Source organism: Calonectris borealis, chromosome 2 (genome assembly GCF_964195595.1).
Source record: "Calonectris borealis chromosome 2, bCalBor7.hap1.2, whole genome shotgun sequence".
NCBI classification, from domain to species: Eukaryota; Metazoa; Chordata; class Aves; order Procellariiformes; family Procellariidae; genus Calonectris; species Calonectris borealis.
The window spans coordinates 108,471,197-108,485,098 of record NC_134313.1 but is presented as its reverse complement, the minus strand read 5'-3'; the positions used below and the strand labels follow the sequence as shown (position 1 = coordinate 108,485,098).

At 39.1% G+C, this 13,902-nt stretch overlaps 1 protein-coding gene across 1 annotated transcript in view; it reads left to right on the top strand.

Moving 5' to 3' along the window:
- Positions 1–13,902, top strand: part of ADCY1 (adenylate cyclase 1) — a 154,249-nt gene that overhangs the window by 35,829 nt on the left and 104,518 nt on the right. The window contains exon 2 of the mRNA XM_075142917.1: positions 8,586–8,735. Coding sequence (XP_074999018.1) covers positions 8,586–8,735 — 150 coding nt within the window. The remainder of the gene's footprint in view (positions 1–8,585; positions 8,736–13,902) is intronic.

Genomic DNA, 13,902 nt, shown 5'->3' with positions numbered 1-13,902 from the left:
AGAGCACCATTTCAGTACCAAATAGATGATGCCGTGTCTGTGCAGGATGTATAAGAAGCCCTGGGGATAGTACTTCATCTCCAGCAGCACAGTTCCTAGGCTTGACAAGACAGAGCTTGAACTGCTGGAGAACAGAGCCGGGACTTGGACGACCCATGTTTTGTCACCAGCTCCGTCACTTGCTGGCAGAATGAGCTCTCCGCCCCAGCACTGTTTATTGGCAAAGCTTTGTAGAGCACTTTTGAGTTTTTACAGAAAACACTTTGACAACTAAACTAAAACTTACGAGTGAGAGATCCTGAGTGAAAAGCTGGAAGTGCGTTCCAGCTGCCAGAACGTGCAGGAGCTCAGCTCATAGCTATCAGTCTTCAGTAAGCCCGGTCCCGTAAGAGGCACACTGTGGGGTACGTTTTATGGATATAACCAACTCATGCCACAGGAGCATGAGACAACAGTGAGTTCACTCGGTCGGTGAACACAGTGGGCTGCAAAAGGAGCACAGCTGGGAGCCTGGGAAGGAGGCTGTCCCACTCAGACGGGGCAGTCTTCCTCCTGGGTTGTTACAGGAGCAATCTGAAAACGTGGCGTCCCTTGCTGAACTGAAGCCACGGCCTCATTTTGTGTCTCTGGTCCAAGAGCTGTACACTAGATAAGAAATGCTTCCCATCTACAGCAGACAGGCGCCAGAGTGAGGCTGCTACATGCTGTTTCTCAGCCATGCTCAGGACTCAAATGAAGAAAAATTGCATTTAAGATCTGAAGGTCCAGTCACCTAGCAACTATAGTCCCACCAAAGGTTTCAAACTAGCCTGGGTTGTATATCCCCACAATTACTGCAGCTTTAAAAAAAAAAAAATTATTAAGATGTTCAGATGGATTCTTGTGGGGGAACAAGTACTGGAAAAGAACCATGTGTTGCATACAACAAATGCAAACAAATTTTGGACAACAGATTACTGTACTGTGCTCTAAATGCACAACATGGCATTATACTAATTAATAGGAAAAGGGGGAAAGCTGCAGATTTTTGGTTGAAGTAGAACAGCTTCAGGGGCTGATCACCTGGACTCTGTCAAGCAAGTAAATAACGTGCACAAATAAATAAAAATATTGGCCATAATTTCTATAGAAATTATTTCAGGTGGCTTTGGCAACATATTCCAAGTCTTTTGTGATAGATAGCAGCTATTCATAATGCTTGGGAACAACTGCAATGTCCAAAAAACCCCAAACCATAACAACCCACCCCAAAAGCACAGAAGAACTGAGGGCTTATTTTCCTATGGTGACTTACAATAGGCCGCTAAATCAGGAAAGAAATATAAGTAACATTTGCCTCTCTCTTCTCAGCACAAAGAAATTTGTGGGATGTGACATGTAAGCCAGTTAGCAACAGTATTTTGACTTTTTTCTGGGTAGCTCATTGTGTCAGCTTTTCACAGATGGAAGTGACTGAGACCATATTATCATGTCTAAGGTATATGTTCTGCTGTGAACCTGTTACACACTCTGGAGTGCAGTACCATAATATAACAGCAAGAGAAAACTATAGCTGAGATATCGTATCTCTCATATCTTACCTGAGAGGCATTCATAGCCTCTCGTATAGTGAAAAAATGTGAAGATCAGCCAGTTCTCTTGTGTACCTTGACTGATTAGTATGGATGACTGGGAAATTATTTTTGCTTCACATGTAATATTCTTCAGATATTCTCTTCTGTCTGCAATAGCCCCAGCACTTCTGTGGGCTTTGGAGAGAGTTTGTTGCCTTGTGTAAAAGTAACCTCTAATTATCTATCTGTAAGGTCTGGTTTGATATATGAAAAGATTGCTGATACTAACCTCAACTGGGCTTAATGGATACAAACATGAAATCAAGAGAAATAATTGATATTGTTCACATGCTGTCAAGAATCAACTCACAAATCTGTATCAGTATGCACACATTATGTATAAAAACAGGCTTCGGACATAGACAAATCAGGGCATCTTCTAACTGCTTTTTTGAATTTCTGAAGTGCAACAGCCCAGTGCTATACTTGGCAAGTTTCAGACATTACTGTTGCAGTTCCGCCAACCATTTCTAATAGAACACTGCTATGTGTTTAGGTTTTTTTTTTTCCAGCTTTTATTAAGTCATTCATTATTTGGAATGTTTTGAAGTGATTGAGAAGTTATGCTTGGAGGTATTCAGCCTATATGCTGCTTGCAATATTTTCCATCCAGTCCTTTATTTCTTATTTCTAAAATTTCATATATCAGTGCTCTGTTGTATATTACCTGTAAATCCTCTGTCTGATGTTTTTCCTATTCTCTAAAAATCAGCTGCCTTTTTTTTTAATTAAAAAAAATGCAGATAAGAACAAAAGTTCTTGCACTTAAGTGCTTCTGTCTGTCTTCCTAACAAATAAAAAAATAAAATAAAAAAAATCAAAAAGTCATGGTACATCAAAATAAAAATTTAATTTGTTGCTAATGTGAAAGGTAAAAATGATGGAATTTTGAGTTCCTTTCAGAAATTCACTAAGAAAGGCACAACAGCTCAGAATCTCAAAAATAGGAGCCTGAAATTAATGTCATAGATTCATGTCACACACCTGAGTGAGAGTATTGATGGGCAGGCAGTTGACACTCTGGGACTTCAGCAAAACAAATATTTGGTATCCTATGTAATCACAGAGATCTTAATCAGAATGTTTTTAAGCTGCAGTACTACATAAGGTTTAGGATTCAAAATTTATGATTCATTCAATCAGCCTTAGTTTGGATATTTCATCATAATTCTCTGCTATTTAATCTCAGAGGTAAGTGCTTCTGACACCAGATAAAGAGCCAACAGTGCGTAACGTGAGAGGGAGGTGCGCTAACTGTTCTCCCAGTGCATGTCTCCAAGTTAAAAGGACGTATCCTTCTGAGAAAGATGCAACAAATGAACTTTTTAACACTGGGGAGCTCGATGGCTCTCGATGACTCTACTTTTGTAAAAGGCATTTTTTAGAAAGGTTTATGGCATGTGGTTATAAATTGTGTCTTGTACTTTGGTCAAACAGTTATGCAAACAAAGGGAGGGACACAGAGTGGATTTCTGCAATTACACATTGTGCATGTACACTTCAAAAAAACTGGCTGTGGTTAACGGATGTAGCGTCCTAGATATCCTAAAAGTGTCTCTTCACTTGTATGGTTATAGACACCCCAGTGCTACTGTCTTTTCCTGAACAGTGACATCTGCTCTCATTCAACACATTTTCACTGAAATAACTAGTCACTAATCCGCTCTTAGAGTATGCTGTAGATTCGGGAGGGGTGCAAATGAAGACAGAAACCACGGAGAACAGCACAGCAGAACAGTATTTTCCTACTATGTGGCATAAACCAGTTAGAACAAAAACTAACAAAAATAAGAGGGGGAAGTTTATTCAAAATGGGAATACATTTATTTAATCTGGAGAAAATTTGTTTGGCTGCCTTCCCTGGTAGGGGGGGTGTGCTTTTGGGGATGCAGACAGGAACTAAGGAGAAGTTCACTGCTCCTGTGTTATGCCACTTCAGCAAAGGGAGGGAGCAGATGTAGTAATTAAGTGTTTTCAAAAGGTTGCGAAGTGAGTTGATTAAGTGAATCACTAAACTTAACAAAACCATGTCAGGATCAAGAGGCAATTGTCTTGTGCTGTAAATAAAGTACTGCTCTAATGGTAACATTTTCCATAATAGGAAAAAGAGAAATTATTTTTGTTTAAACTTGTAAAAGGTCTTGTTCATGATATCAACAATTTTCATAAACGGCACAGTCTTGCCTTGCTCTTAAAGAGTTTTAATGGTGGAAGCACTGACTCATTTTGGTAAGCTGTTCATAACTCTTTCTTTAGAGGCATGCCTCACAATAGATATTCACGTTTTACAATAATGCATTTCATTACCATATCTCAAAGTATTTTGACAGAATGAGTAAATGTTACATTGTCTGCATAACAGGAACAACAATAGTGGCACAGAAATTACTTGCAGTAAAATTCAATTAACAGAGAAAACTGGAAGTAGAATTCAGGCCCTCCATACCTCTCATCTTTTCAGGTATCTGAGGGTTAAGACACACACGAACCGCATTAGTCTCGTCTTTTCTGCAAATTTCAACCTTCACCTGGAAATGTTGGCCACGTACATATTCCGTTCTTCTCTACTTCATGGGATATCATGAAGACTCATGCTGCTGAGAATAAATCGAATATTTATATTAGCCACTAAATTATAATCCTGGGAGTGGTAACTATTGAAATCCCTTCTCAGTCCCATTCGCAACACAAGCCCAGCTTTTAGAAAGCCCAATGAAGTTCTAAGGGAGTCTCCTGAATTTTTCTTCTCTGGTAATTTATACTTTCTTATTTATTCTACTTCAGTTGGGTATTTCAATATCCATCCACATGAATGACACTTTGTAAAAAAGTCTTCGAGTGATCCAAAAGTCATTTACACCTTTGTGAAATAGCCACCTTTTTCTATGAGGCAATTTTATGAGACAAACAGAAAGCTACTCCACAATGAAAACCAGCCTCAGGTTTGGGCCATCCACTATGCAACCTGATAGCAGAATTAGTCTGCTGAGTAAGCAGAGTCCTCTCAAAAGGCAAATAAAAACACAGAGAAGAATTTTTCACCATTTGTTTGTGAGAGAGCAAGTGCATGCATGAATGCACACATGAGGATTCTTACTTCGAAGGAAAAAGAAGTGGAGAATAAAACCTATCTGGAATAGAGAGAAAAGTTTCAAGCGACTCTTCAAAAGAGTCTCTCAACTAATCCCAAGGGACACTCAAGAAGTGGGAGATCATTCTGCGGAAAAAAAGCAGCTCTTTAATTAAACTCGTCAAGCCCTGTGTATGCATGTGCATGTTACATGCTTCTTACCTCCAGAATTATTTGTTCACTCCTTGATGGGCACAATTTGAGTTCCCTACCAAAACTAACTTAAGACCCAAGAAAGTCAATGGAGAAAAAACCAGGAGAGACAGAAATTCGGTTGAAACACCTGCTGGAGCTGCCTCTTCAGTAACTAGGCAGCCCACAAGGACTAGCTCTCTGTGTTGGAAGTCTGCCTTTGGTAACACCCTCCAGAGCCAGCACAAGGAACCATGCCAGAGTTCATCCAGTGATAGAAAGTGTACCCTACTAAGGACTAGACAAGCTTAAAGCTCAGGATGTTGGTTCTGGAGTGCAGCAGATATGCAGAAAGCACAATACAAGATTCAGTGACAACAATAAATAAAAAAAAAAGAATTAAAAAAAAAAAAAATTCATGACCCTGATGCCCTTTTTTTATTCTGGCTGACCTGTAATCTCATTATGGAATGACAGAATAACACTGTTTGAAAGAGGTTGCAGCATAAAAATGTCTTTGAGTCACTTTGTTTTGCATTAAGTAAATTATTTCTTTGGTAGTTCTGTAAATAGAAGAGCACTCTTTTTGCTACTAAGCAGTAGTATAGTGAATAATGTAGGAATGATTTAAAATTAAATTCCTTGATATTTCAGCAGTTCTGAATGCCTCAGTACCTCTTCAAAGATGCTTAGTTTTAACAGCAAGTCTCTCAATCTTTCCTGAAGTTACAGCACATAATGTGTGTAAGTTATATATGTATGTATGTGTGTATATATAGAAGTACATATTTACAGATTAAAATAAAAGGGACCAGGAAATGGCCATTTGAGAAACCTAGAGAGAGAGAGATGTATGTAGTTTGCAATTGGGCAAAAAATAGTAATTAAACAGAAAAGGGGTTGTGGAGGGAAGGAACTCTTACCTCAGGAGACAATCTGCCCTACTTTCTTTTCTCACATTTTGAAATCTATGAATCTTTTACTTGCTTTATCACTTTTCCTGATTCCCTGCAGGCCAGAGCTGACAGCTAAGCCTCTGTTTTATCTTAAACTGTTCAAAGCATGTTGGAAAATTACTTACCCTGCTGAGTCTGAAAGTGGCTGCATGATTGCAGGAACCCACCTACTGGTTACTCCCAGTCCAGGTGATCACCGTTGCTTGAGTGAAATCATAACGATAGTCCCAGAACAGCTGGCAGGTTGTTACAATATATGATCTTTTACTGCTTCTAATTGAAGACCAGAAACTGAGTTGACTCTTCTTTTTATTTTCTCTAGAAGTAATTATTTATGTCTTGGGCCACTCTGATATCAGCGTATAAAGATAGTATTAGTTTTTCACCCTGTGTTATTAACAGTTGCTTTGTATATGGACAGGGTCAAGCAGTTACACTGTCTGTAACTGTCTTGACTGTTTATTCTGTGGGCTCTCTCTACTGCCTTTGAATACGGCCTTTACAAATTCTTTCTATTTTTATTCAATTAGCTTTAAAATACACTGTTGTCACTACACTTCAGCGTGATAAAATGCAGGGATAAGGTAAGTACGGCCACATTCATGTCTCTAAAAATAGGATTCTACTGGAATTTCTATAGTAATTTCATTTTAGTAGGCTTTAACTTGTACTGAAAATTGATATACCTCAAACAGTTCTCTGTGACGAGGCAAAATAAAGCAGGATAGGGATTGCAGACTGTTTATGCTCAACCTGTATCATGAAATGATAATGCTCATGTACTGCTTTTCATCTTCAAAGTTTTACCATCTGTATTACCATCTCTGAGAAGTGACGTGTAAGTAACTGGTATATGAGATTCTTAGGTTGAAATTCTTCTGACTGATGACACCTGAACCTGCATTTTGCAGTTCTCAGGAGGAAGCTGTAACACCATTCTTCAGTGGTGTTAGCTCTTGGGAGAGAACTGTTTCTTTTTGGATATCTGAGCAGAAACAAAACACTAATGCTAGGCACAGCTCCCTTTATTGTCACAGGGTATCTTTTCATTTTGCACTGGTGAGAATGTTTGCAGGGAAGTTGTTAATGAACTGTTAACTAATAACAACCAGGTATGAAGGTGAAAGTTAAAGGACCTTCTCCATGAAGGTCTGGAGAACCCACCCAGAATGAATCTTTCCATTCTCCCCACTGTACTGAGATCACAAGAGATGGACATGTATACTGCCATTAGTTACACACATCAGAAACTTCCTTCTTATTTTTGTAGGGTGAAACATTTCCCAAAGTCTCTCCAAAATCAGCAGAGAGTTTCTGGATGTCATTTTGGATCTTTGCTTACCATATTGGCTGAATTCAAGCCTTCAACCCTAGTCCCGTTAGTCAGTAAGCATTCTCTACAACCATGTCAGTGGTTTTATTTTTTTTTTTTTTTAATTTGATTGTGTTGTTGGCACAGCTGGACTCACTATGCAGTACAGACATAATGGTCTCCAATTTACACAGATCATGCAACAGTAGAGATGTACTAGCTTGAAATGTATACCTTGAATTAAGAAATAAATGTCAGTTATGAATGTCTTTATGAACTATTTTAGGTGCACAGGAATTTAACATGAATTGTGTTACTTGCTGTAATGTCTTTCTTTGTTCTTATTATACCGAATCTTGGCCAATTTATGACATTGATTTCTGAAATTTTGGAATTTATGAGTCCCGTGAATCCTTATCATGATGCTGTGGTAGTAACTAGAGTAAATATGGAGAATGAGACTGAAAAGATATTGGGTAAACAGGCCTTATTGCCTCCTTTCTAAACAAACGCTGCATTGCATTACAGAATTTACCATCTGAAGACGTTTCAGACATCAGAGATGGGATGAGAAACTTGGACAGGATTGTCTTAGATAGGGAGGTTGTGTGCAAGCCACTGTTGAGTTATTTAGGTTCGTTAACTAACTTTATCATATATTATAAAAACATTAAAAAAAAACCCAGAAGGGCAATTTGGTCATTTATGTGTTCTTCATCAAAGCACTGTTCATAGAAGTAATTTCAAAGTAATTAATAGGCCCTGTTTATAGCATTGCAGTGGGGCTTGGTTTGTGCCAAGGGCCATCATCTGAAAGCACTCAGCACCTTCTGAGAGGTCTGCTGCAGGAGAGCATCAACAATATTTTGGTTGATTTCTCAAAAAATACAGTATGATCGCTAATAGTATAGATATGGGAGGAGAAGCAGATTTTCCAAGTGCAAATTGCGCAATATGAAAGCTTGAGGTACCCAGGCACACATTTTGATTTAGTCACAGATTTTGTCAGTACCGTGCTTCTCAACTATAAAAAAAGGGACAATAATATCCCTACTTTACAAAGGCATAGGAAAATAATTTTGGTCTTCTGGGCATCTCGCAATTGAACAAATGCTGAAGATACTGCTCTCCTTATTAGATGGACAGATCTGCCAATGGGCTGAATAAAAGTGATGAGCTACAGATCACCTTAAGAGAAATTAACTTCAGCAGATGTGAAGTTCTGTATTATGCAATATGGCTTGCCCGGACTTGTAGGAGCTGCTATAATTGTTTCACTGCAGTTGAGTTGTGGGAAGGGTATCAGTGACATGGTTAGCGAGGCAGAATTTTTAAAGACAGTCCTTTTTTGTTTTTGCCTTTTTTTTAATTTTGCTGAGTAGAAATGTAAAATAAAATTTTGTATTTTAAAATATTCATTTATTTTTCTTTCTTTCTTACAGCTTGTGGCCAATGCAATCCTTTTTGTCAGTGTAAATTTGTATGGGGTCTTTGTGAGGATTTTGACAGAAAGGGCTCAGAGGAAGGCGTTCCTTCAGGCCAGGAACTGCATTGAGGACAGGCTGAGGCTGGAGGATGAAAATGAAAAACAGGTCAGTTTCTAAGCCTTATTTCTTTTTCTCTGTTTCTTCTGAGATGACTGTAGTTACGTGAACCACAGGTCAGGATGTTGCTGCTGACTGCGTGATAGGGCGTGTGTGTGTTTCCATTGCAAAGGAAGGGTGCTGCCTCCCCCCACCTGCTTCAGCTCTTCCTCCCCAGTGCATGCACGCTCTTCGCTCTTCATCTGCAGTGCACACAGAAGATGCAGATTGACCCCACAGCTACTGTCATCTCCAGCACCAGAGGGGATGTATTTTAGGGCAGAGGCAAAACTAACATACTATTGCAATCTAGGATCCTGGGTTTTTTTCTGCATGGATATTTTTGGGTGGGTGTTAGATATGCTGTAAATACTTCTCTTCTGGCTGTGTGTGCTATAATCTGTTTGCATTCATGACTCCTGTAAACAAAAGTCTACATTTTGGGGAGAAAGCGCTGCACTGATATACTTGAATAACTGTGATAACAATCTATTCCTTTTCTCAAAAGCCACCTTAGTAGTTTGATGGTTTATTTCACACAATTTTATCAATCAATCTTCCAGTCAGATTTGGAAACAATGAGAAAAACCACTATGTTGTGGAGCTTGCTGTTGTTACTTACAGGTCTGAATCTTAAACCTAGTAAGATCTGTTCATCTGTAAGGTTTGGACTAGATTTTTCTTTCTGTCTAGGTGATAATAGAGGGCCACGCTGGAATACATAGATATAACTCCATTGACTTCTGTGGAATGACAGTAACTTACGCCAATACAGGACTTAAGTGGTATTCAGACCTTGCTATACAAGATGTCGGGGTTCTCAAAGCTTGTGTACCTCACACACTTTTACTTCCCTTCACTTGCAATTTCTCTAGCAAGTCTATACCTATGTGAGAAATAACGCAAGTCCTTAAGTACTTTCTGTTACGAACTGAGTGAATGCATTTTTATGACCTGAACATACTCTGCAATAAGTAGACGTCTTCTTTGAACAACTGCATATCTTAGCTGGCTGTGTAAAAATGATATTAGGATCAAAACCTTTAGGTTTGATTCTGGTCTTTTGTAATCCAAAGCTGCAGATTTTCAAAGGCATAAATGTGCCATAAGTGAATTTCCATTGGATTTAGGCAGCCCTGCCATTTGTGCCTTTGAAAACCCGCTTCTGGGATCCAACATGAAATAATACTGATTTTTATGTTTCTCTAGTTAGCACATGAGCAATCTGTCTTATTTTATATTTTATCCATGCATATAGAAACACAAGAAAGCAAAAACATTACACATAAGTACCATTATTGTTGATTGTATACCTAGAGAATCCTGCAAATGTTTTTCCAATGCAGTATACAGGTCAGTGAAGAGAATACACTTTTCTCCTACACTTGTGAAATTAACTTTATGCAACACAATGTAATACTCAATACAATGGTGAAATATATGCTATTTAGCTGTCAAAAGTACTACCAAAATGCTTTCTGTGGCTGCTCTCACACCACATTAGAATACCTCTAAAACCAGGGTGAGAATTAAGACATGATTACAGGCTACAAAATTATTCTGCAGTTGCTGTGGCATAACATAGCCCAAGTTTCCAGCTGGCAACACTCAAGAGTGTTTGAGAGTAAAAGAGACGTTGCTGACCTAGTTCAATTTTTGTGATCATTCCTGTATTTTTGTTCTCTGAAGTACCAACATTACATGTTAAAAAGGACAGAATTTTTTCATCAGACTTTCTTGTCTCATTCAAATGCTCTGACCTAAATACTGTAGCCCTTTTACATTAAGAATTGTAATTCAAAATGCTAAAACCTTTCCCTGGTATTTTTGTGCAAGTCTCTAATGGGAAAGGAAAGCACATGCTCTTGGCTTTTGAACGTACACAGCCTTCTGGAGTTGAAGTGTTGACTGTGTAAGACAGATACCACAGCTGAAGCTGTAAGTGAGATTTCTTCCTCTGTGTCCTACTTACAGTGATTCTCCTCATATGGGATGCATTTGTAGTAATAGTCCCATGGGATAATTTTGATAAATCTATTTTTATGAGCAAGAGCAAAGACCTCATGTTGAAGCGTTTTCGGAGTCATCATGCAGGAGTTTGCAAGTAGGCTTTGAAAGTGTTGCTGGGGAGAAGGGGAGCAGTCGGACTCTGTTTATTTTAAAATTCAGTTTAATGTTCACCCTGTTACCTGTTCTGTGTGGTCACAACAAATAACTAGCCTTGGTGGTGGCATCATCCATTTGTTATGTTGCTGAATGTTAGACTACAATTCCAGAGTAACACCAGAAGTGAAGGCCAAGAACCAAATAAGTTTTAGACCATAATTATAATCATTCACTTGGGATAAGCTGCTTCTCTTGTTGTCTATATCTCAGCAGCAAGACCATCCTCTGCAGAGCAAGCAGTTAAGAATAAATATTGTGAGGTGGGTCCTGTTCTTCGGAATTGCGCTTGTTCTGTTCCTGCTCAGTCAGAGCACCTGAGCACTTTCCCTTTACTGCCACAGCACCATCTCTCTGTGTCCGCTTCATTAATTCCAGATCATCCTTTGCCCATACAGCAGGCAAGGCATTTTCATCCTGCTCCCTGGAGGATCCCAGTGTTAGATGTCCCTACCGATCCTGAGAGCAGCCTCCAGGCAGTGCTTCACCGCCTCCCAAGTGAGCGAGAAAGGAGCATTCCCAAGTGATGGGGAATGGGGGGATGCATTCAGCGTAGAGAAAAAAGTAATCTGCTACTGATTGAGGCTGCTTGCCATCTGATTCAAGAGGGGAAAACAGTAAGGAAGTTGTGGCTCACCATGTATCAATTCCCAGCGTGGCAGCTCCTGAAGTGGTGCCATGCTTCAAGGAAGTGGTAGCATTGTAATTCTGAGGCCATCTTAATTTGAAGTGCAACTGGACCACAGTGTTTAAAGGCCTGTAGACTCCCATCTTCCATTTTTCTAGTCTCTCTTCCAGAATGTGTATAGTTTTGTCCTCCCCACAGTTTTGTGATGGTGAATTTCACTCTAATTATGCACTCTGTGAAACAGAACTTCCTTTTATTTGTCATAGACTTATTGTCTGATGACTTGATTGGGTGCTTTCCAGCTCTTGTTTTGTGATAAATTATAAGTAATCATTCTACAGTAACCTTTTCCATGCCACTCACAACACTGTAGACTTCTCTCATAACCCTGCTCATCTGTCTTTCCAAGCTGAAGAATCGTAGCCTGTTTAGTCTCCTGATCCTACCCCAATCTTGCCAACTCTGTAACGAATCTTACTCAGTCCGCCCCCCCAACAATAAAAATATTTGTATGCATATTCATGCATTGGATTTGGAGATAAAGCATATAATTTCCATCAGTGAAATGCACTTGCTTTTCACTGATGTGAAAAGTGACTGTTGTTTTCATATGAGGAAGGCTGGAAAAATGTTGGACTTCATGCAAACCTCCAAAGCCCACAAAAACATCTTAGATATCTTCATTGGTTTTTAATTGCATAAGTACATGCAAACATGTTTGCAAAATAAAGACCATCTTTCAAGCAACTTGTTTAGATCTTTCCTTCCTTCCTGAATGTTACTTTTTTACTTGCTCACAATTAGAACATGATGGTGGGGAAAAAACTGGAGAATAGCAAAGTCTCCAGGATGGGGGATTGGCTATCTTAAAAACTATTCGTGAATTCCTATTTAGTCTGTCAAACCACTGGGACTGGAGAAGTGTATTTAGTGGTGTCATCCATCTTTCATGAAATAGTTGTGTACTCCACTACAATGCATGAAATTTAAGTTTATTACAGGCTTTAACATATGAAGCTGAAGGAAGCACTAAAAACTACAGGGAGTTAGGAAGCACTGGCTGAGACAGCCAGCTCTGTGGCTAGCTTCAGGGCCAGAAGGATGGCACTCCAGCTAGTCTAGTTAGTTTTGTTGAGAGGTAGGGTTGTTCCCTTTGCTAATACAACTCTGTGCTACTGCAGTAATGCTGGTTCTGGGAGACAGACTAGCACCTCAGTATTGCTCTGCAGTGCTTCCGTACATGTTCACCAGATCATTTGAAGCTAGCTAAATTCTCTTTATACAATGCTGAATTGTGTATACAAATGTCTGCGTGTATATGTGTGTGCATTCCAAGTGTCTGCTGCATTTTAGGGCAATATCCTTAAGATTGCGCATAGTAACTGGGACATCACTGAGTCAGAGATTTGATTAATAACTATTCATGGAAAAAGAAACGGTGTTAGCAAAAGATACCACAAGTCTCAGTGCAGAATACTTTGAACTGCTGCGTAGGGTGTTTTGGGTTCAAATTCTCTGCTGGGTTCAGATCCCCCTTCAAAACAATTTAATCTAGATATTATACATTTTGGATATGTGTACTACCTCATGTACCTTTGGGTAAAAGGATGATACCCATAGCAACCCTCCAGTGGTTTTGTCCATTATGTTTAATTTCAAGCATTTATGAAAAAAGGAAAAAAAATGCAGCATGTTTGAATAAAGCAAACCATGTTGGACTTTCATTTTGGTAATGGATAACAGGTTGCTGGTTATTTTTTGTTCCAATTCAGCAACCAAACTGAAGAATTAGTTATTTGCACAGCCTCAGGCAGAAGTAATTTCTAGGATGCTTATCAATGCATAATCAGGTTCTTCTCATGTTTCCCATACTTTTCATTTTCAGAATCTTGCATCTTTTTTCATTGCAGTGCAGAAGAAAGTATGAAATTTATCATTAAAACACAGGCCTTGTTTCCATAATCATTCATACTGCCTCTGTGCATCAGCAAATCGCCCTGCAGCAAAAATTTCATCTGGATCATGTGTGGGCACAAAAACATGTTCTTGTCAAATTATCTAGTGTGCGACAGGGAGGTGATCTTGATTTTACACAAACTGCAGGGCAAAAGATGATACCTGATCCTCTGTAAAAGCTAGCCAGTGCAATCTTTGAAAAACGTGGGTGGACTAGCTAATTTTAACTGACAGGGTGAGCCTGTACCACATTAGCACTGTGTTCTATGTTACATGGAGGCTTAAAATTGAATTTATTGTGTCATCAAACCATAACCTTACACAGGAAAGTCCACCTTCAGAAAAATATTTGTTCTTTTCTAGGACCAGGGAGAAGAGAAAATAAAGAGTGTTACAATTTCAGGGTCTCAGTTTGAACTGATGGGCTTC